The sequence below is a fragment of the Desmodus rotundus genome, chromosome 5 (genome assembly GCF_022682495.2).
Source record: "Desmodus rotundus isolate HL8 chromosome 5, HLdesRot8A.1, whole genome shotgun sequence".
Lineage (NCBI taxonomy): Eukaryota > Metazoa > Chordata > Mammalia > Chiroptera > Phyllostomidae > Desmodus > Desmodus rotundus.
The window spans coordinates 871,168-895,258 of NC_071391.1; the positions used below are offsets into that span (position 1 = coordinate 871,168).

The window sequence follows — 24,091 nt, forward strand, 5'->3', positions numbered from 1 at the left end:
TGTCATCTTCCCCAGGGCAGGGGTTCCCCTCTCCTTTCTCGGCTGCACCCAGAGCAGGGCCCGCTGTCCGCAGGCGTCAGGGGCGCACCCCTGGGCCCTGCGATGCGGGGGCTTGACCCTCCCATGAAGGAGAAACGACTCCAAGTAGACAGGGCGGTCAGGGGCAGCGAGGCCATGGCTGGCGGAGGCAGCACGAGGGAGGGTCTTCTTGTGGGGAAGGGGGCCTGGGCTCCTCTCAGCGGCCACTGCCAGCACTCCGGCCTTTCCTACCCTCCTCAGGGGGCCTGGTCGGGACAGGCCGCCTGGGAGGTGGCCCTGCGGGTGGAGAAGTTTACAGGTTCGCTGCAGGTGAGGCTGCCCGCCCCTTGGGTCACCCGAGGGTGACTTCTGTAAGCTCACTCTGTGTCTCAGGGTCTAGATTCCTGGGGCTCTCTGAATGTCTTCGTCTTTCATGCCCAGCCCCCAAAGGGGTGCAATGAGGAAAATGAGAAGGGGTCCTGGCCGTTAGGCCCACCTGGAGTCACTTCAGGCGATGGGGTGCTCGCTCGCAATGTCAGGGAGGTGCAATGGCCACCCACGCTTTGCACCCCTGTGAGTGGAAGCCCCGGGTCTGGAGCACGGCGCCCTCCTCCCATGCCAGCTCCCACGTGCCATGCCAGCTGCTCCAGGAAGGCAGGGTGGCCGCCTGCCCTGCGTGGGGCTGGGGGGAGACAGGCAGCGGCTACTGTGCTGAGAGCTGATGCGAACCTCCCTTCACCGTCCAGGTCTCCCCAAAGCTGCAAGTCTTCACCCAACAGGTGTAATTCCAAAACTGGCCTGCCAGGAGAGGCTGCCAGCGACACTGTGCAGGCGCCGGCCCCGCCTGCTCCTCCACCCTCCGGCATGCCGCGCTCGCTCACCATCCCCACCCAGCCAGGACTGACGTTCCCAAGCAGCACAGAGCCGGGGTCTGGCTCCATTTACTGTGAGCGGCCCCACAGCGTCGCCCGAGCCCCGGTCTGTGCTCGGACCCCCTGGGCTCAGCCTGTCGCCTTACTCCAGAGCAGGGGCGTCAAACTCATTCTCACCGGGGCCACGTCAGCCTCGGTTGCCTTCCAAGGGCCGATTGTAACTGTAGGGCTGTGTAAGTGTAAGGACTCCGTAACAGCGAAGCGAGAGCTCGGCGCTGCCGCCAGGTAGAACCAAGGGGCCAGGCCGGATAAAACGAGGTGGAGGCCGGGTTCGGCCTGCGGGCCTGGTGTTTGCCCCTGTGCTGTAGACAGTAGTCCTCTGAGTCCTGTTTTTTCTTCTTTTTTAATTTTTAAAAGATATTTATTTTTAGAGAGAGGGGAAGGAAGGGTGAAAGAGAAACATCAACGTGTGGCTGCCTCTCGTGCGCCCCCCACTGGGGTCCCAGCCCGCAACCCAGACTCGTGCCCTGACTGGGAATGAACCTGTGCTCCGCCCACTGAGCCCCACCAGCCGGGGCCTGGTCTCTGCCCTCTGCCGTCCCCACCACGGCAACTTGGCTCTTCACCGCGGGGCTTCCTGCTGAGTTAAGGACGACCTGCATCGCAATTCTGTAACTTCCCAGTTTTCGGTTTTCTCTGAATGAGGGTTATTGCTTTGGTGCTGGCGACACCTTACAGCTCAGGGGCATTCCGGGGACTGTTAAAACACTGCAAACACATTTTCCACCATGGCACCAGCGGCCAGGGAGGCCAGCAGGGCTCCAAGGATGGGCCGCCCCGCACGGTGGCGTCAGAGCCTTCATGGAGGCTAGCCCACCACGCCATCCGAGGACCACCGCAGGTGCCTCCCTGTCCCACGGGCTTCCCCTTCACTGGCAGAAACACGGGGCCCGCTTTTTCCTCAGGGGCTTAAAATTCTAAGGGCAGCCGGGGCTTTGCCCGGCGCTGGGAAGGGAGCCCTTCGGGCCCCTACTTACAAACTCCAGGTTGCAAATGAAGCCCGGCTGCAGCTCTGTGCTCCTGCAGAGGCCGGGGCCGGCAGCCCGCAGCTCACAGCGGCGCGGCGCGGCCAGCTCTGAAGATGGAACCACAGAGGCCGTGAGGACACCCGGGCTGTCTCCTTCAGGCAGGGCCAGCGGCTGCGGCCCGCCTGTGCGGTGGGGACGGCGGGGGCTGCACGTTCCTGCACCAGGGCCATCGTTTGGTCTGGGCTGTGGCGGGCACCTGCCCCAGGGCCCCAGCAGCCCACTCGACGCAACCCTTGTTCACGTGACCCTGCCACGAGTCCACTGCGGGGCACTTTGCAGATGCAGGCGCCAGCCCTGCGGCTGTGAGCTGAGCTACAGACACTCGGAGACACCAGCGGTCAATTTCCCTGAAGGACTTTAATTCTCTATTTTTATATAGATTATCTGTTAAATTAGAAGGCTGAAAAGTAAAAACGTATTTTACAATCAAAGAAGAATCTGGACACCGGACCCATGAGAAGAGCCAGACACATGAGGCCTCGCCTGTGCCGACGTGGGGGAAGCTGGGGAGGGCGTGTGGGATGGGGGGCCGTTCAGGAGACCCGCAGAGAAGGTGGGAAGGGCCACAGCCTGCACACGGGCCAGAGGGGCCAGAGGAAGCAGCAGGCCCTGAGGCCTGCATCTGCAGGGGTCGCCTGCCCAGTGGTTCCCTATGCCGCTGGGTAAGGAGCGGCCTTCCACGTGGGGAGCAGGCTGCCCCCAGTGAGCTCAGACGGAGGACGATGGCGCCTGCTTCACCTGACAAAGGCCTGTGCAGTGGGGTCTTTCTTGGATCAGTAAAAAACAGTGTCCATGAGAAGGGGAAGCGGAGATGTGGCAAGTGTAGGTCCCCTAAACTACTGTGCCCGGCACACCGGGCTGCCCTCCGGCCGAGTGGGTCCACCCTGGGGCCTCGGCCACGGGAAGGCAGGACGCAGCGCTGGTCTTGGCCTGTGCCCGGCCTGCCCAGGAGCCACAGGCCTGCCTAGTGCTTTCGCCCGCTGAGGAGCAAGCAGCCAGCTTCACAAGCACAAGCCCAGCCAGTGGTCGGAACCTCTCAGGCGGCGGCAGGCCCGTGCTAAGACCCCTCGCCACCCTGCACTGCACTCTCCAGGATCATGGAGACACACCGTCAGCAGGGCGCCCAACCAAGTGACAGCCCCAAGGTGGCAGTCTTCTCCACAACAGCCTGCCCGTGTGGAGGGGAGGAGCCTGGAGCCCAGGCCCACCTTCCTCCCACCAACCCTTCGGACCTCTCCAGCGGGAAAACCGTGAGACCGCAGGCCGAGACCCGGCTCCTGGGGGAGGGAGATGACTGCGGCTGGATGCGAACGGAACCCGCAAACACGCGGACACACGAGAGGCCAGCTCACAGGTGTGAGTTAAAGTGCGTCACTTCTGGGAAACTCCTCAAATATCACTAGGCATTACCCAAACTGTCCCCACCCCGTGTCTGCAGCCAGAGCAGGACCAGGGAGCAGGCCGCCGGCCGCCACACTCCTGAGCACCTCCCGCCGGGTGGGCACCAAGAGGACCCTGCTCTGCCACCAGGCTGGGCTCTCAGGACAGCCGAGCTCCCGGAACCATTGTGAGCAGGGAGCCAGCAGGCCCGATGCCCCTCGCTCATCAGCAGAGCGCCCCACCCACCACTTCTCACCTCCACTTTGGCTTCTGGTGCACAAGACAAACCAGGGCAGGCGGTGCAGCCCCACCCAACACACCCAGCACGGACGCAAGCACAGGAAAAGACAGAAGGGACCTCCGAGCTCAGGACAGCCCTGGCCCGACGCCACCATGGGCTGGGACGAGGCCAGGCGGCAGGCTGCATGAAGGCTGACATCCGTGGCTGAGGCCTGGCCATGCCACGCAGGCCTGGGACCCAGTGACCCGCCAGGTGCACAGAGAACGCCAAGGTAGGGAGGGGCGGAGGGAGGCAGGGTCCCAGCCAGCGAAGTCCCGCACGGCCGCAGCAGCTGCTGGTGGACTGCGCAGCCCTGCGGCAAGCACCTCTGACCCTGCGGGCCCACAGGGTCGTAGGCTGTTCACCAGGCCAGAGGTCGCTTGGCCTCTCAGGCTGCGGCCAAGGTGGCCACTCTGACAAGAACACCCTCAGGGACAGTGGGAGGAGGAGCATGTGGCAGTCGAACACGCATGTCCTGGCGGGAAGGCAAGTGGCGGGCCCAGGGCATTGCTCGGCCCCCACAGAGGAGGGGCCACCCGCAGCCGTACCCCAGCAGGCAGTCCAGAGCGGCTGTCAGGAGCAAAAACCCACGTGCGTCCCCAACGGGGCGTGGACTTGGGCGACACGGACATCCAAGGCCGGGGCTGCACAGGGCTCTTGACAGGAATCTCGTGGGGAACCCTGGGTGGGAGAGTCGAAAGGGCTGGCGGCGAGGGGGCGGGGCGGCGGGGGGCGGAGTCTAGGACTCTTCGCCCATCTGGAGCAGAGAGTTGATGGCTGCGTCCTTGTTCCCTCTCTGGGCTTCCAGCACGGAGCGGATCACCTCGCGGTCCATGTTGGGGAACATGTCCTGGACAGCCCTCAGGTCCTCCTCGCTCCAGCGGGGTGTGGCGCTCACTGCGGCCGGGGGCAGGGCCACAGGCACCACGCCAGGGCCGCACACCGCAGGCACTCCTGCAAGCACAAGACGAGGTCAGGGGACGGGCGGGTCAGCGGTGGGTCCCAGGGCCGGAGGGGACGGCCACTCTGAGGCACAGCACAGAGAGGGGTGAGGCAAGCCTCCCCTCCCGAACCTGCTGGGCTAGGCCTTTTGAGCACCTGCCTCCACAGCCGACCCCGCCTTCAGGGCTGGCAGTCCAGAGGTGGGTCGCCTCAGCTAGGAGGTGAAGGGGGCCACCCCCCCCCCCACAGTGGCATCTGGCAGGAGCAGGGTCCCCTGGGCGGCACCAGAGCAGAAGGTACTGACTGTGGCTGGCGGGGTGGCTGGCCACGTTTAGGACCCCGCAGGGGCACCGTGACCCCTCCTTCCTTGTCAGACAGAGGACTCGGGCCTGGGGGCTGCCTGTTCCTTCACTGAGGCACGTGCCCCCGACAGGAGTGACCTCTCCTGGGGTTCTGAGCCCACCAGACAGGCACCTGGCAGTGTGCCACAGCTGCCGCCACCTCCCGGAGGCCCTGCAGACCCACCCCCCGTGTGGGCTGGTGGAAAGCAGAGAGGCAGGGCCCTTCACCAGACTGCGAGGGCGGCTGCAGTGTGACAGTGTCGCACTCTCGACTGAGGGAACAGCCCCTGCGAGCCTGGCTCAGAGCTGGCCAGGCCAGGCCAGGCCCATGTGCCCGAGTGCAAGGGCCGTGTGCTGCGGGCCGGCGTCCCCAAGCTCCTGGAGCACCTGCACTTCCGAGGGAGATGCTGACCGGCCCACTGGAGTGGGCACCGCAGGGCCCGGCAAGAACATGCACGCCATGGCCACCACGTGAGACTCCAGCAAAGCCACCCTTCCACTCTCGGCCACACAGACGCCGCCCCCACGGGCCACAAGCGCTGGTTCTGCAGCCCAGCAGCGCTGGGACCGCAGGGGCACTGGCACCCCGTCTGACACGGGCACAGCTGACTGCAACCCCTGCCTGTCCAGCACAGCTCGGCCTGGGAGTCACTGCCGCCACCGTGCAGGGCGACACGCAAAGGGACGCCAGGGACAAAGCTCAGAGATGCTGAGGGCTCAGGCCCCTCAGGAAGGGCACGTGACGAAGGAGACCCCGCAGGGTGATTCTGGCCCCTTCACACCGGTGAGTCTGACCCAGCCCTCACACACCAGCAAAGCAGAGGGCGTCCTGAGCGAGCGGGGCATTGGAGCCCCAGCCTCACCGGCTCGCACCCGGTGCTGCCTCACACCGTGGGCAGCCGTCAGCGCCGGGTGTCTGCCTGCTGTGAACTCCACTGCAGGGAGCCAGGCCTGGGCGGCACTGGCCGGCCTTGACCACACTTCCGAGCATGGTTCCGATGCTGTTGCCCGCGCCACGAAGTCAGGCCGCCTTTCCCTACCCCCCCTCAGAGCTGGGTCTCAGGGCCGGGCCAGGCGGACACAAGTGGCTTCGCTCCGACCTCCGTCCAAGGCGTCAGCACTGCCACTTCCACGCAGAGACCCAGGCCCGACAGCATAGCCGCGCCGGAGCACGCAGGGCTGCCCCAGTCAGCTGCGGGCTGAGAGGTGTGCCGCCCCGGAAGGAACCGCAGGACTCGGGCCAGACGCTGCCGCTCAGGACGGTGGGAGGCAGCCAAGGACAAGTCGGAGGACACCATGCTGGACACTGGCTGCCATGGGCCTGGGCGCGGGGCACTGGGCGTCGCACTGGCAATTTGGTGGCAAAGGTTCAGCAAAACTTCTTCCCTCCTCTCTGTAACTGTGACCGTTTCGTAACTTACAAAGGGCAGCAAAGGAGAGTCTCCCTTTAGGAAATCTACTCCTTCCTGAGACAAACGTTTCAGGGCAAACTGTAAAGGCACTTACAGGAGAAGTGACACTGGGAACCGCAGACACACCAGTTTCCCTCTGTCGTGGAAAGCTGACTTCCCCTTAACCAACCCCGCTGGGGTCGGTGACCGTGTGGGTGGAGCTGCCCGCCCGGCAGATGTGCGAGGCCCTGTCTCACCTGGGCGCCTGTGAGTGGGACTCACTGGGGACAGGGTCTTCACAGGTGCAATCGGGGGAGACAAGTCACATGGGAGGGGGGCTTGCACCCACCGATGGGTCTCCCCTTGAACCGGCGGACACGGGCACGCCGAGGAGCACGGGAGGACAGGGGGACATCAGGGACTCGGCCACCAGTCCAGCAAAGCCTGGACCCCAGAAGCTGGACAAGAGGAAGGGCCTTCCCTACCACAGCCCCGTAACACCGTGCTTTTGGACTCTGGCCTGCAGAATGGATGGTGGAACTTCCTGCTGTTTGAAGCCCCGGCTCTGTGGGACTTGGTCACAGGGCACCGTTGGTGTCCCCTACAGGCCACCTGCTCCTCCTCAGAACCCCAGCTCAGGGTGGTGAAAGGACACATCTCATCCAAACATTGCACTGGGCGGGCACCACTGAGGCCCAGGACGGAGGCCCTTGGCTGGCCTGGCCACTGACCGGAGCCCGTGGTGGGCCCACCCTGGCCGGGCGGCTCTCTCTGACCACAGACCTGCATCCTCTGACCGCTGTGTGTCTCAGGCCAACAGCTCCTGCTTGGTTCCTTTAAAAGTGTCCATTTCCCTGCTGAGGTCCCCTCTCTTGTCACTTAAGACACTGCCCTTCCTTTCTGAAACGTGTTACAGCTGCTCCGAGGTTTCCGGTCACCTGGGTCACTTCCTATGGGCGGGCTCTGCCCTGACTGCGGGCCGCACTGCCCCTGGCCCTCCAGCAGCGCCCCGAGCATGAGGACCACCCCGCTCCCCAAAGTTCCCCACGCCGCGCTCACCACCTCCGCCCCGGGCCTCTGGCCTCGGCCGAGTCGGCGCAGTGGGGCGGCCTGCTCTGCCTGGACCCTGGCCCCATGCAGAGACAACGGGGCTCCCCCACAGCCCTGCTTGTGGGGCTCACGGTCCCACACAGCCTGCACTGACACCCGGAAAGAGCTGCTGCCTTGGCTACTGTGCCGAGTTTTACGGCGGTTTGTGGAGGGAGGCCGGCCGAGCCTGGGTGCTGTCCCGGCCAGAAGTGAGTGTCAGCCCACAGGCTGAGGATCCGGAAATTCAAAGACGTAAAAGCTGCAGCACAACCTGACTTTTGCCGCCGTAAACGGCCGCTCGTGGAGGCAAACGACTTACAAAGATGAACACGAGACACAGCCGCCTTGTCAGACGTGCAGCTCACCCCACCTGACGGGAGTGTGCCCTCTGTCACAGGAGCTCACGCCCTAGAGAGTTGAAAGGTCACGTGTCTACCTTCTCGTAGGTTTTGACGCCCCTGATCTACGCCAACAGGTAGGGAAAACGCAAGCTCTATTTCCTCTGCGTGTGCAAAAATGTCAGGTGCCACCTCTGACCCTTGCTTCTGGAAGGGTCCTCGTGCCTCCTGTGAGGGCCAGGCTGTCTTTAGGCCACACGCCAACCCCCATAGCACCCCGACTGTCAATAGCACCCCAGGAAGGCCCCCGGGAGGGGGAGCAGCACTCACCCGTGAGCGGCACGTAGCCGACGCCCTGCTGGTACACAGTGGGCATCAGGACCACTGGCTGCGGCGGCATCACCATGGCAGCCGGCACTGACTGCAACACACCAGAGACCACGTGGTCATGAGGGCTCGCACACGTGCCCCCCCCCCCCCCCCCCGGCTCACCAGAACGTCCCGGGCATGGGGGGCAGGGCCCAAGACACTCCCTATTGCATATGAGGGTCCTCCAGGCCATAAGGGAAGCCCCCCTCAGGAGATGAACTGTGACTCAGCCTCCACCCAACACAGCCCCTCCCAGCAGCCTGCTCAGGCTGGACGGGGCAGGGCAGCTCTTCCTGTGACCGCACCACGACCGCGCCAGGCCCCAGGGGTTGAGAGCTCCACTGCGCTGGCAGGTGCCACTGCCGGGGCCATCTGGGGCTTGTGCGGAGCCGGCCTTAGCACCGCCACCACCCCCCACCAGGCCCTGCCACAGTGCTCACCGAGTAGGACATGACCAGGTTAATCATGCCCTCCTTGTCGTCGCCCTGCCGCCCGCTCAGGCAGTGCCACTTGTCCTCCACTTCGCCCTGCCGCAGGGCCTCGGAGATCGTGATGTGTGTCCAGGCGATGCGGTCGTCCATGGAGAAGGCTCGCTGAGGGGCGCAGGGTAAACCAGCTCTGAGGACGTTGCCCCGCCCCCAGACCACCTCCTGAAGCCCCACCACTCCAAGGAGCCCCCTTCCCTGGGGTCAGGCCTCTCCACAGCCCCCAGGCAGTGTGTCAATGGAGATCAGCTGCCTGGAGACTCAAGGCCACTTCTCCCTGGCATCGAGGGCCCCCCACATGCCCTGGAGCCCTGGCAGGGGGCCGTACAGATGGAGAAAAGGAGGTGCTCTCCGATCTAACCACACCCCTCCGGAAGGAGAAGAGGATAGGATGGAGGGGAGGGGACACCTCCCTGCCTCACTGCCCACCCTCACCCCTCAAGCGCTTACCTGCAAAGGCACCTGGCTGGGCCGCAGGAGGAACAGGGGGCTCCTAGCCAGGTTCCTGGAGGACCCGTGGAGGAAGAGCCCCACCGCCTCCCCATCACACCCCAGGGACACACAGGGGACTATCTGCAACTTGCACCACCAAGAAGCCCAGTCCTACCCAGCACAGCAGTGACCCCTCACACACGCCTTGTTCACACGGCCAGCGGCCTCTGGGCGTCTGGTCTGGGGGGCACATGCCAGTGCCCCACAAACGCCGTCCCTGGGGATGGCGTGTGTGGGTCCGGCGTGTGAGCACTCTGCTGCCACTGCAGCGGTGTTTCTGGACGTGGAAGAGCCTGCCCGGCACGCACACCCTGCACTCCTGGGGGCAACAGGGCCCCTCCACAAGGCACTAACGCCCCATCCCCAGGCAGGCTCCGCATCCCTGAAGTGGCTCCACGGTCAGAAAGACGGTGTCTCTGTCCCCCACTCCCTGACTCGGCGGGGCTCAGCCTGAGCCCAGGGGCCTGGGACGGGATGCCGCCCCTCACCTCGTCGAAGATCTCCAGGTAGAAGGAGTCCACGCCAGGGGGCACGGTGCAGTGGATGACTTTGTTCCAGCGCGGGTTCTTGGCGCCGTTGTGAGCCGTGGGCGTCTCGTACACCGCGTAGCCCAGGCGCAGCCGGCAGTACGGGTCCATGCGGGTCATGCCGTAGTTCTTCGCCAGCTTGGCCTGAAACACAGCCAACGTCAGAACCACCAGTGAGAGCACAGGCTTGCCAGAGTTGTCCGCCCCCAGCGCATCGCCCCGCGTGTCCCTGGGCTGAATCCAGTCTCTGGGATCTGTGGCTTGTGGCTGTAAGTGTGCTCCTGGGCACCAGGGGTACGAGGAGGGTCCCCACTTGGCTCCGCAAGTCGGGCAGAGCACGTGGGGCCGTGCCCAGCAGGCATGACAGTGACAGTGCTGGAGCACCTGTCCCCCCCACTCTTCTCAGGAGAGGCCGCAGGTGAGGGTGGGAGAAGCAGGCTGCCCCAGGACTGAGAGCAAGAGGCATGGAGCCCGGACATGTGGGTCTGACAAGGGGCTTCCCTGCACCCCGGGCAGGGCAACAACAGCCCAGAGCCAGCGCATCCTGGCCCCACCTCCCCGCCCGAGGAAGGTTTCCAGGAGCGGCCCCTCCCGCAGGTGACAAACCCAGCCTGGAGCTGGACGGCTGCTTGGGACTGGGCGGGGCATTTGTAGGGAGAAAAAGCGTGAGTCCGATGAGTAAGACGGAGGCCTTGGTAGATCAGGTCGCTGTGGGCAGGTGTTTAGTCCAGGCGGGTCATAGGCCTACACATAAACACCACCACAACGATACTTCCACTGCAACCCTGGCCCGGGCGGACCCAGCCCATGAAAGAACATGGTCGCCCTGGACGTCTGCTCTCGGAGAGACCAGAGGGAAGCCCATACCCGGACAGAGACCAGCCACAACCCAGTGGGATGGCTGGACCCACCCCACCCCCGCGAGCAGAGCCGGGTGCTGGCTAGCCCTGGGCTGCCCGGCAGGAAGCACCCAGAGCAGCCAAGGACAGCTAACCCACAGCCGCCGTGTGCCCCAGGGCCCGCTCCCAGGCACTCGGCCGAGGCAACGGGCGACTGCAGAGCCATGTGGGGGCTGGGCGGTGGGTGCAGCAGGGACAGGTCGACAGAGGATGACAGAGGACCGAGGGCCCTCTCTGTGGCCTTGGCAAACTGTCTTGTTATAGGATAAACCTGTCAACACTCAGCGACAGGGACCCTCGTTCAAATGAGTGCCTGCTGTTGACGCAGGCGCGCGCCACACGCGTGAGGCCGCCTTTCCAAAGAACAGTGAAGCCCAACCCCTGCCCCCGCCCGCGTCCTGCTGCCCCTCTCCTGCCCAGCCGGTCTCCTCACGCTCGCCCTCCAGGGGCCGTCCCACGGCAGGGCTGCCACTGAGCGGAGGACATCGCTCCCACCAGTTCCTCCTGCGTCCCCGCTCGGGTCCGTCCCGGCCCTGCCCTCCAGGGCAGGCAGCAGAGGCAACCCCAAGGCATGTGCAGACCCTGGGTCCCCCTCGGGCGAGGGCAGAGGCAGCCCTGGAGACTCGCAGGACAGGCGCTTCCCAGGGCCCAGAGGGAGGCCCTGAGCCCTGCGGGCCCCCTCCCCTGGAAAGTGCACCACACCGCTTCCGCACTAGAGGCAGATCCCCAGGCAGACACCGACATCTGTCACATTCCCCTCTCGCCGGGCACATATGCGAAAAGAATCTGGAACCAGAAGTTCCCTGTGTTGACACAGAACCCAGCCCCCCAACCCAGCCACCCTCCCCTCGGCACCCACCTGCACCACGGTGATGTTGAGGCGGTCCACCGTGCCCACCGCCCCTCCGTACTGCAGCTGCTGGGCCGCCTGGGCGTCCAGCTGGACCTGCTGCTGCTGCTGTGTGGGCGCGATGCGGAGGAAGTCGTGGGGGAGCTCGCCGATGTACACCTGCAGCGGGGGAGACGCGTCAGCAAGGCCGGGCCGGGCGGGACGGGACCCAGGTGCCTGGGCCGCTCCGGGCCTCCGCTTCTTCATCCATACAAGGAGAGGCCACCGAGGTCAGGCGTCCAGCCTGGGGCCCGTCATGCGGCAGGCACTGGGACACTCGGCAGCTCTAGGGAACTCACGGCGCTTTCCCTAAAGTAGGGACGTGTGCAAATGAGCTCGCCGGTGGTGTCTCCATCGCTTTTGGGTGCCTCACGCCCTCTGCCTACCTGTCCCGGACCCATCCCCCCAGGGCCGCGCAGCTGCAGGCCCGGCCTGCCGATGGCTGGGCCCTGCTCACGCAGATGCGAGGGGGGACCTGAGCCCTCAGCAGGGCCACTCCCCACACTCTGCATCTGACAACTCTCGTTCAAAGCGCTCAAGTGCCTGCCAGCCAGCCAGACAGCAAGTCAGCAGGGAGCTGCCCCTCACGGCACTCGGGGAGAAGGAAGGAGCCCAGGAGGGCCTGGCTCCCGGGTTGGACGACACGTTCCAGGGACACGCCAGGGGATGAACCCAAAGGGCTCCCAGAGGGCAGTGTTCCCAGCAACAGCGGAGGAGATGGAAGCCAGAGCCGGTGGAGACCCATGGCAGCAAGCACCCTAGTACAGGCCCCCAGACAGAGCGGAGCAAGGGACACACGTCTGCGTCCCTGAGCCCGAGCCAAGGACTGCACAGCGGCACAGTGGCTGAGGGCGGGCGAGGACACCCACCACTGCTCCTTCCCAGGCAGGTGTGCAAGGCTGGAGGACCACGGGGTATGAGACACGCAGGGACAGGAGCGGCTGGTGACGCCAACACACGCCCTGGAAAGGGAGGAGCTGTGGGACCTGAGACCAGAGGCCCCGGGTGGACGTGCTGGAGCCAGGCTGCAGGGCCCGGGTGCCACTGCAGAGTCCTGGTCCCCTCAGCAGCCCGGAGGGCACGTCCCAGAGGGACTCCCAGGCGAGGGCCTGGAAGGGCTGGCTGTCCAGAAAATTCCTGTGGAAAACCCCAGAGTGGCCGCCTCAGATGGCCAGATGCCTACTGGGTTCTGTGATTCCGGGAACACGTCCCCTGTGGGGCTCGCTGGCTCCAAATCGGGCAGAGGGGACGGGTGCTGGGAGCAGGTCCTGGCCCCGACGCTGTCCCCAGACACTGCCCCAACCACGGCCCCCAGAGAGCAGGGTCTGCTGTGCCGGCTGCCCTGTACACAGACCCTCTTGGGCGAGGATACGCTGTCAGAGACGGTGCTGCTGCCCGCGGGAACACCTCCCACTGTCTCTGCCCCAAGCCTCCGGTGCGGGTGGCCAGGCCCCAGCACTGTAAGCCTCACTGGGTAGCAGCAAGCACCCAGGGACCGGGGTTGCCAGGAAAGGGGCGCAGCCCTCCCCAGGGGCCCTGCAGCCACACTTCCCCAGGGATGTGGGGCGTCACCGGCGGGTCCCAGAGCCAGTCCTAAAAAGAGGACCCCCACACCCTGCGGGAGGGCCGGCATGCCCCAGCTCCAGAGAGGCCCGTTGCCTGGCCCTAAGGGATCAGGAAGCAGGCAGGGAGAAGCGGGGCTCCTCTGCCCACCTGGCTCTCAGAGCGCTCAACCGCGGACCTCATCCCCGCTGACTCGAGGAGACGCATCCTCGTCCGCGGGCTCAGGCCCTGCTGCCAAGTGCCATCGCTACGCTTGGCCTGCTTGCACTGGGCGCGCTGTTGTGCAGAGACACACGCGCGTTCTCTGGGCTGAGGGTTAGCGTGCTGAGGAAGGATAGCCCCACTGGCCGTGCCCTGCGGCTGAGGCCCCGGCAGCAAGCAGGGTGGTCCATGGGGGACAGCCAGCCACTGAGCGCAGCGGCAGCGGTCGGACGGCCAGGATGCTGCGCAAACAGGGGGTCAGGAAAGGCCTCCCTCGTCCCCTTCCTGACCTTGGCCTCTGGCCTGCCCTGTCGTCAGGCGGGACTGTCAAGTCCCTGACTGCTGCTCCTTCCCCCCAAAAGGCCCGGAGAAGTCTGGGCCCCGTCCCAGAGCACAGGCGCCCGAGAAGAGAAGATGGCCTCGGAGGGCCCGGGGTGGGCACGCAGGACAGGAGGGGCGGTGATGCAAACGGGGCAGCCAGCAGCCACGCCCCACAGTCAGGCGCTCCGTGGTGATAAGTGCACCCTGGTGACGAGAGGCTGATAGTGGGGACACCAGCCGAGGGGCACGGCAGCTCTTTGTACAGCGAACTGCTCCGAAGACCCGAAAGGCAGAGTCCGTCAGCAAGAGACGCAACTTCAGCTCGAAGGTGGGAAGGGAAATGGCACGCGCTTCAGGCCTGGGCAGTCGCCGACCAGCGGTCTCGGTTCAGAGGGACCAGCGCGGGCTCCGACCCCTCGAGTGCCAGCCAGTGTCACGCAGCACAGGCGCACCCAGGCGCCAGCCCGATCCCGTCACCTCGGGGACCGGGCCGGGAAAGCCATCAGTAAGCACGTGTTCTTAACCAGCACCAACGTCTCAGCCCCCACCCGACATTCGCTTTTGCCACGTTATGGTGACGGAAACGCACGGATGGTCACGCCAAAGCACAGGCTTTGCTGGCTCATACTTGGGAGAACTGGGTGCCCAACCCCAACAAGCAGCGAGCGGCAGGCCGCACCTTGAGCACGGCCCGGCGGGCACCTGCGGGGGGCGCACGCCGCCTCCAGCGCCAACACCCCAACCCCGCGCTAAGACCTGACCGCCCGCCTCAGGGACTCCCTGCCATGGTGCTGGCCACTTGGGCAGGGCACTTGCTGCCTCATCACTGTGCTGTCACCCGGTCCCCTTGGCCCAGGCAGAGCCATGGGACAGAGACCCACGCAGCCTCCAACAGGGAGGAGCTGCCTCTGTGCCTCCCCCTTCGTGGGCACCTGCAGGAGGGGCAGCACGGCCCCTGAGCAAAAACCACAAAGGAGGTTTTATACCCCAAAACACTGTTTAAGAAATTAACATTCCAGTTTGGGGTTTGGCTGGGGGGTAGACTTCACTTTAATTCACTTACACTTTTCTCCCCTGATGGTTTCTTCAAAGTCCTCAGCAGAAGATCTGCTCGTTGACTTTAGAGAGAGAGGGCTGGAAGGAGGGAGAGGGAGAAACATCCACGGGCCGTCTCCCCTACTCGCCTGCCTGAGGACGGGACCCACAACCTTTGGTGCAGAGGACCACGCTCCAAACAACCAGGCCACCCGGCCAGGGCCCCGCTGGCTATTTCTGATGCATGTACGGGCACGCGTTAATTCTACATCCATGAAGCACAGAACCCTCAGCCTCTGAACTCCGGAAACTAAAAGCTACTTTTATAAATACCAGTCTGTTTTCAAAACGGTAACGTTGTATTCCCTAAAGCCGCTGGTTTTCCCCCAACTGCCCTTAGAGAGAAGCACAACCAACAGGCTTATTCCTGACAGCCGCTCCCTCCTGAGCAAGGCCAGAGCTCCCCTCCGCAGAGGCACACTTTTTCTAGAAAGATAAAAGGATTTGCAAAATCTGGCTGTTTAAAATAAACTCTTCCCCAGCCCCAGTGTGGGTCACGCTCAGGAGCAGTGTGCCCATTCTCGCCTCGCAGTGTGGGAGCGTGCCCCGAGCTAGTTAAGCCAGCAGCGCAGGGAGCTGGTCACCAGTCTGACTGGAAGAACCACGGCCACTGAGGCCACTCCTCCTGCCACCAAGGCTGCCCACGGGTACCCCAGCCAGGCAAGGCTTGGCCCGCAACAGCCTCTCCCGCCCCAAGCGAGGCCCCACGCCAGCCCAGCCCCCGGGCCACCTGGGCACACAGTGGTGGGCACAGGCCTGGGGTGGGCCCCTTGGCCTTGCATCACTGCCCCTCCAAGGAGCCTTTGTAAGCTGTCTTCCTCCCCGCTGCCCGCCTGCCCGCCGCGGCGTGTTAACGTCCCCGCATCCACCTGCACTTTTCTCCAGGAAGGAACAAGAACGCGGACACTCCACAGAGTGTAATGCGGCCTTAGGAATGGTAACCAATTAAAAGTTTACATTACACGTTAGACTGAAAACTGAAAAGCCTCTAACACTTAATAACTTTGCTGAGCAACTTTTAACGTAACTGGTTTATTTATAAACCGTCCTACAGCAGACGACACACAACTCAGGAGTCTGTGCAACTGCGGTAGCAGTGTAATGAAACACTTGAAAACGCTTTCCTTTCTAGCAAAAGTAAAACATCTGTAAAATTTCTTTAATACTTCCAGTGAACCTTAACTTTTGTTTGCTATCAGAAAATGCTTTTTTAAAAACCGACTCCGAAGTCCTTCCCGGCACTTGAAACGAAAGGCAGAGTTGTCATCCACTCCCCGCGCACGCCTGCACACACGGGTACAAGGCCCGAGCACACGAGTGCGGGGAGGCGGCTGCCTGGCCTGCCATCCGCCCCTCAGCTCTGAGCCTGTGCCTTCCATGAACTCGATGGCAGCGCGAGGCCCAAGGAGACCGGCAGGAGCAGTGACGCCTGGGGCGCCTACTCTGCCTCCTCCGAGAGCCAGCCATCGCACTTGGGGGCTGACGTCAGCCCAGGCTGAGGGCAGGTGTGCTAAGGGCCCTGGAGAACCGCCCCGCCAGCCTGGCCCCAGGAGGCCCCCCGCACCCTCACTGCATCCCAAAGCTGATCACTCGGCTCTAGAGCAACCTGCCCTTCACAGTTCACGCAGTGGCGAGGAGAGCTGGGTCAGGCTGAGACCTAGGGGAACAGAGGAACAGGACACAGAACAAAAGCTCCTGTGGGGGCAAGTCAAGAGCTGCCTGGGGAGGAGACGTCCCAAACCTGCAGACCACACCTGCTGCGCCTGGAGGAGGCCGAACCCCTGGGGCCTCCCGGTGCATCTCAGGAGCCCGCCACCCCTGAAGGCCTGTGAGAGGACGCTGGCCCCTAGCCACCTGGGGGGAGAGCTCAGTGTGACCCAGAGTCTGTCCCCCACGATCGCTGAGGCTGACAACGGCGTGTGGACCAGGACAGAGCACGTGAGGCCGGCTCACTGACCCCTTGGCAGCCTGCGGTGACAGGTGCAGGCGCCCGACCCAGGGCCGGCGAGGGCGGGAAGGCCTCCTGCGGCTCCGCGAGCTCAGCCCCTACACGCCCCAGGACATGCGGGCTGGAGAACAGGCCTGCTGCAGCCCCAGGAAACACGGAACAGGGGCCCGGTCGAGGGGAAAGACGCACCGTGGCCACTGCACGGGCCACTGATGTTTCGCTGGAAGTTCGACATCTTCCCAAATCAACTCAGGAGGAAAAGTAACTCCTCACCAACACTCAAAGCAGTGGCCACACGTGGGTCGGCCTGGCCCAGCGACCGCTCACGCCCACGTGTGGTCTCTCCCCAGGTCTCTAGGGTCTCCTCACCCCTGCCGATGTCCTTCTTCCTCGAAACGGGAAAAAGAGAGAAAAGGCCCAGAAATAACGGGAGAAGTTGGGGTGCCACCAGCATGTCCTCCCACCCCGCCGCCTGTGTGGGCGCTGCCACCTTCCCTCCTGGCCACAGAGGGCTCCCCAGGGGACGCCACGGAGCACCCTCCCTGTTCCACCCTCTCCAGTCTCACCGCAAATACCCGCTCTCACTCCCTTCCGATCACCCATGCCTTCCCCAACTTTTTTGGTTACTCAGGGCAGGACGGGTGTTTCAAGGCCACAATGCCTGGCTGTCCCGACCCTGCTGGAGCCCACGGCAGACGCCAGAAACTGGGGCTGGCGAGGGAGCGGAGAGGTCGCCCTGTGCATGCAGGGGATGCAGAGCAGGAAGAGAGGGGACACACGTGGGAGTGGCCAGTACCATGTTCCCCAGACATGGGGGGCCCCACGGCACGCAGCCTCTCGTCCAGGTGCTGGGACGGTGAGCCAGCCCAAGGGGCACCCCCCCCTCATTCCAATGAAACAAGCCCTGGCCAGGTGGCTCAGCTGGTTGGAGCACCGTCCCATGCACCAGAAGGATGCAGGTCTGACTCCTGGTCAGGGTGCATACCCAGGCTGTGGGTCTGATCCCCAGTGGGGGTGCATTCGGGAGACACTTGATGGATGTTTCTCTCTCACTCTCTAGAATCAATAAAAACACATCCCTGGGTGTGGCTTAAAAAGCCACAACAAACAAAACCAGCCAGCCAGAGGGCTGAGGAGCACCCAGGGCCGGGTCGAAGCAGGGGACACAGTGCTGGTGGCAGAGCGCAGGCGGTGGGCACCCAGCAGGCAGCGAGGCCTCTTGGCGTGCATGTGGGCGCAGTCCCCGCTCTCTTGGCACCTGCGCTTCAGTGAAGGACGAGGGGGGGCTGGACGGGAGGGCCGCGGGCGCTGTGGGTAGAGCCTGCGAGGGGCGAGGGTGTGGTCGGCTGCACAGGAGGGGCCGTCAAAGTCAGAACACAGTCCGAGAGGCAGGAGGGCATCAGCAGCGGAAGCTGGGGGGAGAGCGAGATGAGTGGAGGAGACTCCTGTTCTGAGACTCCAGGCCTACCCAGGAGCCTACCTGGCAGGTGGAGGGACGGCAGGAGGTGGCTGAGACAGACAGTGTAGGGACAGCAGGTCAGAGGTGGAGGATGGGCAGCAGGAGTCTCAGCCTTGAGACAGGCGAGGAGCACAGCGTGCCCGGGGCCGACCAGACGGACCAGGCAGGCCGGTGGGGCGGGGTGTGGGGTGTGGGTGTGGGTGGGGCAGAGGTTGGGAAGAACCTGAGCTGAGACCGGCTCTGTGGGCAGCGCCACAGGATGTCCTGAGGGGCCCAGAGCGGGCAAGGCCATCCCAAGGTTTTGGCCTGAACAACGTAAAGGACGGAGCTGCCACCAAATGGGGGAAGACCCACTGAACCCACACATGTACGCGCAGTGGAGGCGTCTGAGGGAAGGAAGAGGCTGCCCTAAGACGTCCAGAAGGTTCTAGGCAGGACACGTGGGCGTGGAGTCCAGGAAGGAGGCGGGGGAGGGGAGGGATGCGGAAGCCCTGAGACCTCCGAGTGCGCGGGCCAGAGCAGACTGAAACGAGGGGCAGCAGGGCCCGTGGGAGGGAGCCCAGGGGACGACAGAGACTCAGAGCAGGGGCGCCGCTGAGCCCAGCAGCAGCTGGTCTCACAGGGTACTAGCACCCACACGGGGCATGTTCCGAACACCGAGGACAAGCTGCTGCTCTGCCCCCAGCCTGCCGCCTCCGGTCACCCCCCTCCGTCCCTGAAAGCACAGGCGGCTTCCTGTGGACGAGGCCACAGCCCCACACAACCACTGCCCCCAGCTCGCACACCGTCCAGCCAGCCGGTGTGAGAAAGGGTCACACGTGAGGACAGAGGCCCAGAGACGCCAGCACCCACCCAAAGCTAGAGTCCAAAGTCACGCGGACGGCTTGCACAACACTCTCGCCAGGCTTCACGGCACCAGCGGCAGAGCAGTGGCGAGTGGAAGAGGGTGTCAGTGCGGGGCAGACGGGAGGCGGACCCCGAGTTCTTCACACACAGCCCGGGGCCCAGGAGAGGGGGCAGAGTGAGACCCTCGCGCTGCAAGAAGTAACTGCCACCCCAGCGCTCCTAGAACAGCACGCGCCTGCCGGAGCTCCGACAGCCACCCCCAAGGCCGCCCTGGAGGACCAGCTGGAAGCAGGGCCAGTGGTCCAGGCTGAGGGCCCACGAGGCAGGGAGGGCCCGGGCCGGAGAGATAATGGCACCCTGCAGGCCAGAGCTGCAGTGGGACAGGGTCGACCCTGCTGCGTCCTCGTGTTAAAACTTCGAGGACGACCGTGGAGAGAACAGAAACACAGCACTATACCTTTTCCAAACCAGCAAAGAACAAAATGTTGAATTTTTTCAAAACTATATTTACTCAATTCAAAACAAGGCAAGGAGAGAAAAAGAAACAAAAAATAAGATAAATGTAAGTATGAAATGCCATGGCCGGCGTGGCTCAGCGGACAGATCGCCAGACTACGTACGAGCCGAAAGGTCGCCGGTTCGATTCCCAGTCCGGCACACGCCGGGCTGCCGGCCGGGTCCCACGCTGGGAGCGTGTGAGAGGCAGTGGATGAATGTACACGTCTAATGTTGGTGTTTCTCTCCCTGTCTTTCCCCCTCCCTTCCCCTTGCTCTAAAAGTAAACAAATAAAACCTTTAAAAAAAACCCTACAGAATCTTTTTTTTTTTTTTTTAAATGTGTACGTTTATAAAGGACACATGGACAAAACAAGGGGGAGGGTGGAAGCAAGGGAGGGAGGGGGGTTTGGCTGGGGAGGGGGAGAGTGAAGGGAAAATGCAGACAACTGTAATCAAACAACAATAAAATAATTTTTTTAAAAAAGAAAAGAAATGTGTATGTTTAACAACACACTTGTCCCTGGGCCCCATCGCCGGACTTCTGGGACACCTGCTGAGGTAGAGCTGCCCCCGACCGAGCCTGACAGCTATCCCCTCAGGCTGAGGGGCACTGCCGTGCTTTAAAGCCACGGGGGCCCACACGCCCCCGAGTGCCGGCACACAAGGCAGGGACCTCCACAGAGTCTCCGTCCTTGCAGGTGCCTGCCGGGTGCTTTCTGACAGTCTGTGAACTAGGCAGGAACGGCGGGCAGAGAAGGGGCTGCCATCACAAAAACACTAGCGTTGCTGGAATCGGGCGAACACCTCAGGGCGGGGCAGCCCCTGCGGCTGCACAGGGAACGCACAGTCCTGGAAACGCAAACTGCACGTCCCCCGAGCCCCAGCAGAGAGCCGCAGGGGTGCTGCTGCAGGGAGACACAACACAGGAGGGAAGGTGAGGGGCCAGGCCCACTGGTCTTACACTCGCTCCACACGCCCCCTCACCCCGCCCCTCCGCACCCCATGGACCCACAGAGGAGACCTCCGAGACCTGCCCCCCCACCTCCTGCACACTCTCAGGGACCCTGCCTGTCACTCCTGATTATGGGCACGGGGGCAAAGGTCAGACTTCAGACTGCATCCCAAGCAGAACCCACTCCTGGGTGGGCAGGGATGGGGCCTGGGGCACAGCCCGCTGTCTGGGCTGGACGGGGGCAAGCACTGGCCCAAAGCTGCCTTCACCAGCACTCGCTGGCCCGCAGCTTCTCTCAGGGGACAGGCCGAGCCCCTGGACTCCCAGCACCTCCCCAGCACCCAGCACGAGGGTCAGTGCCCCACTGCTGAGGGAGAGCCCCTCCACCAGGTTCTGCTCACTTGCAAGAGGCCCTGGCAAGCACTGGTCCACGAGGAGGGGTGGGCAGAAACTAGAGGGTGTGTGCCAGGAAAAACTGGCAATGCAGTCACAAATAAAACTCAGGGGCCACATCTGTGTGCCCCCGGCAGCCCTGTCCCCAGCAGCGCCACTCCACAGGCTGACATGCACACCCATCAAACCCCTTGCTCAGCCCCTAAGTGTCAGGCTCCTCCAGCACCTGAGTCACCCCAACCCCCACCCAGGGCAGGCCACCCCCGCTGGCCACCACAGACACCCACCTCTGAGTTCAGACCTACAGATCCCACCGCGGCCACCCCCAGGGCTCCGCTGCGTGGTCACACGATGCACTGTAAGCTCCGCCGCAGGCGCTGCACCTGCTCCTTCATCTTACAGAGCTGCCACAAGGCAGCGACCAACCACACTGGCTGAGCGCGGTGCACAGCCACCCGGGACCCCTGCCGTGAGGGCGCCTCCTGCAGCCCAGCAGCTCTGGAACTGACCCAGCTACTGCCTGCCCACAGGTCCCGGAATCTGGTCTACGTGGGCTGCCCAGCGGCCCACGGACACGGGGCCACTCCACTGCCCGGAGAACCACAGCGGTCAGACAGCAGGTGGGCACCTTCACAGCACAGCCCATCTGAACACCGACGCCCACTTCTCCCCCTCCATCCCTCGCCCAAGTGTCAGCTGCTTCAGCTGCGTGCAGTCGCCGAGCTGAACGCCCCTCGGGAAGGCGCGCACAGGGGAGGCTGGACACCGGGAACTGAGGACGCCAATGGCCCAGGAGCGGGCCGCCTGACCGCTGCTCCGGGCACAGACCCGGGAGAGCAGACCCCGCGGCCCAGGCCCGTACAGGGGAGCTTAAGGCCACCACTCGCAGCGAAGAAGCGGGGGTCCCGACACCTGTCTGCCTCGGGCTGTTCCCGCCCGGACACCCGAGCTACCGCGCGTCGGGGCGGCGCAGCCTCAGCGGGCCTGCGCCCCAAGGGGGCTCCCTCTGGCTCGGAAGACAGAAGACGTGGAAAGGCTTCCTCTCTCCACGCAGGGGGGCCGGCGACATGGCCCCCGCGTAGTCCGAGGGCGCGCTGCCCGGCCCGGCCCGCCCTCGCTCGCACCCACTTAGAGAGAGACACGGCCGCGCCCGAGAGCTTCCCTCTGCCCGGAGAGGGAGGGCGGCGGCCCGCGCCGGGCTCGGGGCCTCTTCCATCCGCGGTACAGGCGAGGAGTCTGGATACTCTCTGGCCAAGGGGCCCGCCGGAGCGCTTCCTCTATTCCCGGACCCTCAAGATACGGGGCCCTCGGCATCAGGGGACTGGCCCCGCCAACCCCGCCGGCGGCCCACTCGCTTGCCCGGAGCCCGGGAGCCGCACCGGCCGCCCGCGCCTGAGCGGAGAGCCCCCCCGCTGCGCCCCGCCGCGCCTGGCCCGGAGCCTCACCGGCCCGCGCTGCGTGCTGACAGTGGTCGCCATGGTGCTCCGCCGGCCGGCCTCGCCCACCGAGAACTGACGAGCCCGCGACCCTACCTACGAAGCCTGCGACACCGCCAACGGCTGTCCCCGCGAGGCCGCGGCCGCCACAGTCAGCTGACGGCCGCACCGCCCCGGCGCCCTACACTGCGCAGGCGCGCGCGGCCCCGCCCCTTCCGGCGCTGCGCACGCACACACTCGTGAGCCTGGACGGCGCCTGCGCAGTCACGGGACGGCCGCGCCCCGCCGCCTAGCAGCTGCTGGCATTTGGGTTTCCCCAGAGCAGGTCGCTTGGGTGGTGGAGCCCGGAGCTGCCCCAGGGTGAGGGCCCGCGGTGCTCCTCGCCGCCCGGGGCCTCCGCAGGGCTCATAGGGAACTCGAGAGTCAAAGGTTTCGGCTGTAGCTGTGGCCCATTGTCGTAAATGACTAATGCCCATGGATGCACGCACACGTGACTCCAGCAGGTGGACAAGCCGGTGAACCTTCGCGCCCTGAGGGGTCTGCAGGCCCGGAGACGGTGCCGGGAGCCAGGAAAATCTCCGGACTGCAGCTCCTACCAGATTAACCTTTTCCCCAACCCCCTTATCTACCCTTTTTTTCTAAGGTCGGTTTCGGATGAGATGTTAAGACAGATTTTAGGGTACATTACCCGTCGTCTTCGCAGATTCCCGGCATCTGAATAAAGCGCCCATAAAGACTCAATTCTTGCCTCTGCTTACTGGTTCTAGTAGCGATGGGCAGCACCAAAGCTGACCTTCCGGGTTTCAGAACCGGCTCACAATGGCGCTGTGCTGTTTGTAAGAAGATACTGAGTTGCTTTTCAGAGACAAGAACCCAAAGCCCAAGTTATGTGCCAGAAGCAGCACTCAGGAGAGAACTTTGACCTCTACCTGCACCCAGGGCCAAAGAGGCCTGCATCCCTCCCACGGAGCCACCAGGCCCACAGGAGGGGAACTTGAACTCCAAATGCTCAGAGGAGCAGGGCCTGCTATCCTGGAGGGTCCCGTCCTGAAGGCCCTTACCATATATGGCCAAGGGCCTCCAGTTAAAACTTACCTGCCACACCTCCGCACACCTTCTCCCCCAACTCTGGAAGCCTGCCCTGAACCCTGGATTGGGGCCCAGATCTAAGTGGCACCTCCTGTCTTCTCAAAAAAAGCCAGTGCCATGGTGCCACCTATGCGCTTCGGGTGGTGAACCCTGTTAGGTAACAGTAGTCCAGTGTCTCAGGAAGGAAAGTCTCCCCCTTGGAGTCCCGCACGAGTGGAGCGGAGGGTCCTGATCCCAGGCACCCGTGGACAGCCTCCTGCAGCCATGCGAGCCTCCTGGGGGTGGGGTTGTCGAGGGGCAGGAGAATAACACAGACAGCCGGCATTAGGGGCTTGATTTACCCCCAAAATCATCTGAGAGGGAGAGCACTTACATGTAAAATTTTAAAACTAGGAATCAAGCTAAGGGAGAGATGAGTGTGAGCTGGAGTGCTTCAGCAGGCCACAGAAGGATGGGGGTCCCTGTGTAGGAGGAACAACGGCACCCACTACCTGGCCTCCGTGGGAGAGGGCACCTAAGCCTCCCACCACCCGCAGCAGGAATTGAAGCTGCCAACGGCGCCTGGTTGGGGGAAATCACCAACCAGGTGATTTGGGGCTGGAAATGGGGCTGTGACTTCCCCACGCCTGTGTCTGTGATGGAGCCTGAGGTGGTCATCTCAGAGCTTCCTCCCTCCACCACTGGTCTCGCTTTCCCCTTCTCCTCTGCCGAGCGCTGCAGCCATGTCTGCCCCAGAGCTACCGGGACAAGGGGTTCCTTCAAAGTCTCCCTTGGAGAAGGAAGGGGAAGAGGCCTGCCTTCAGTTGGGCCCGCCGCCCTCCTGAGGGGCATCAGCAGGCACACAGAACATCAAGATGAGTCCAGGCCACCCTGACCATGAGGCATCCACA

At 64.0% G+C, this 24,091-nt stretch overlaps 1 protein-coding gene across 2 annotated transcripts; it reads right to left on the reverse strand.

Annotated features, from left to right (window-relative positions):
- Positions 1 to 2,316: 2,316 nt before the first annotated feature.
- TOLLIP (toll interacting protein) lies at positions 2,317 to 22,307 on the reverse strand. Of its 2 annotated transcripts, none has more exons than XM_053924543.2 (6): positions 22,122 to 22,307; positions 11,371 to 11,520; positions 9,574 to 9,756; positions 8,549 to 8,701; positions 8,070 to 8,160; positions 2,317 to 4,592 (listed from the first exon to the last, which is right to left on the reverse strand). In XM_053924543.2, the coding sequence occupies exons 1-6, from the start codon at positions 22,152 to 22,154 to the stop codon at positions 4,378 to 4,380; spliced, it is 825 nt and encodes a 274-aa protein (XP_053780518.1). In that variant the 5' UTR covers positions 22,155 to 22,307; the 3' UTR covers positions 2,317 to 4,377. The 2 variants fall into 2 exon arrangements, with proteins under 2 accessions (XP_053780518.1, XP_071077467.1); XM_071221366.1 differs by lacking the exon at positions 22,122 to 22,307 and adding an exon at positions 12,270 to 12,292.
- Positions 22,308 to 24,091: the final 1,784 nt, after the last annotated feature.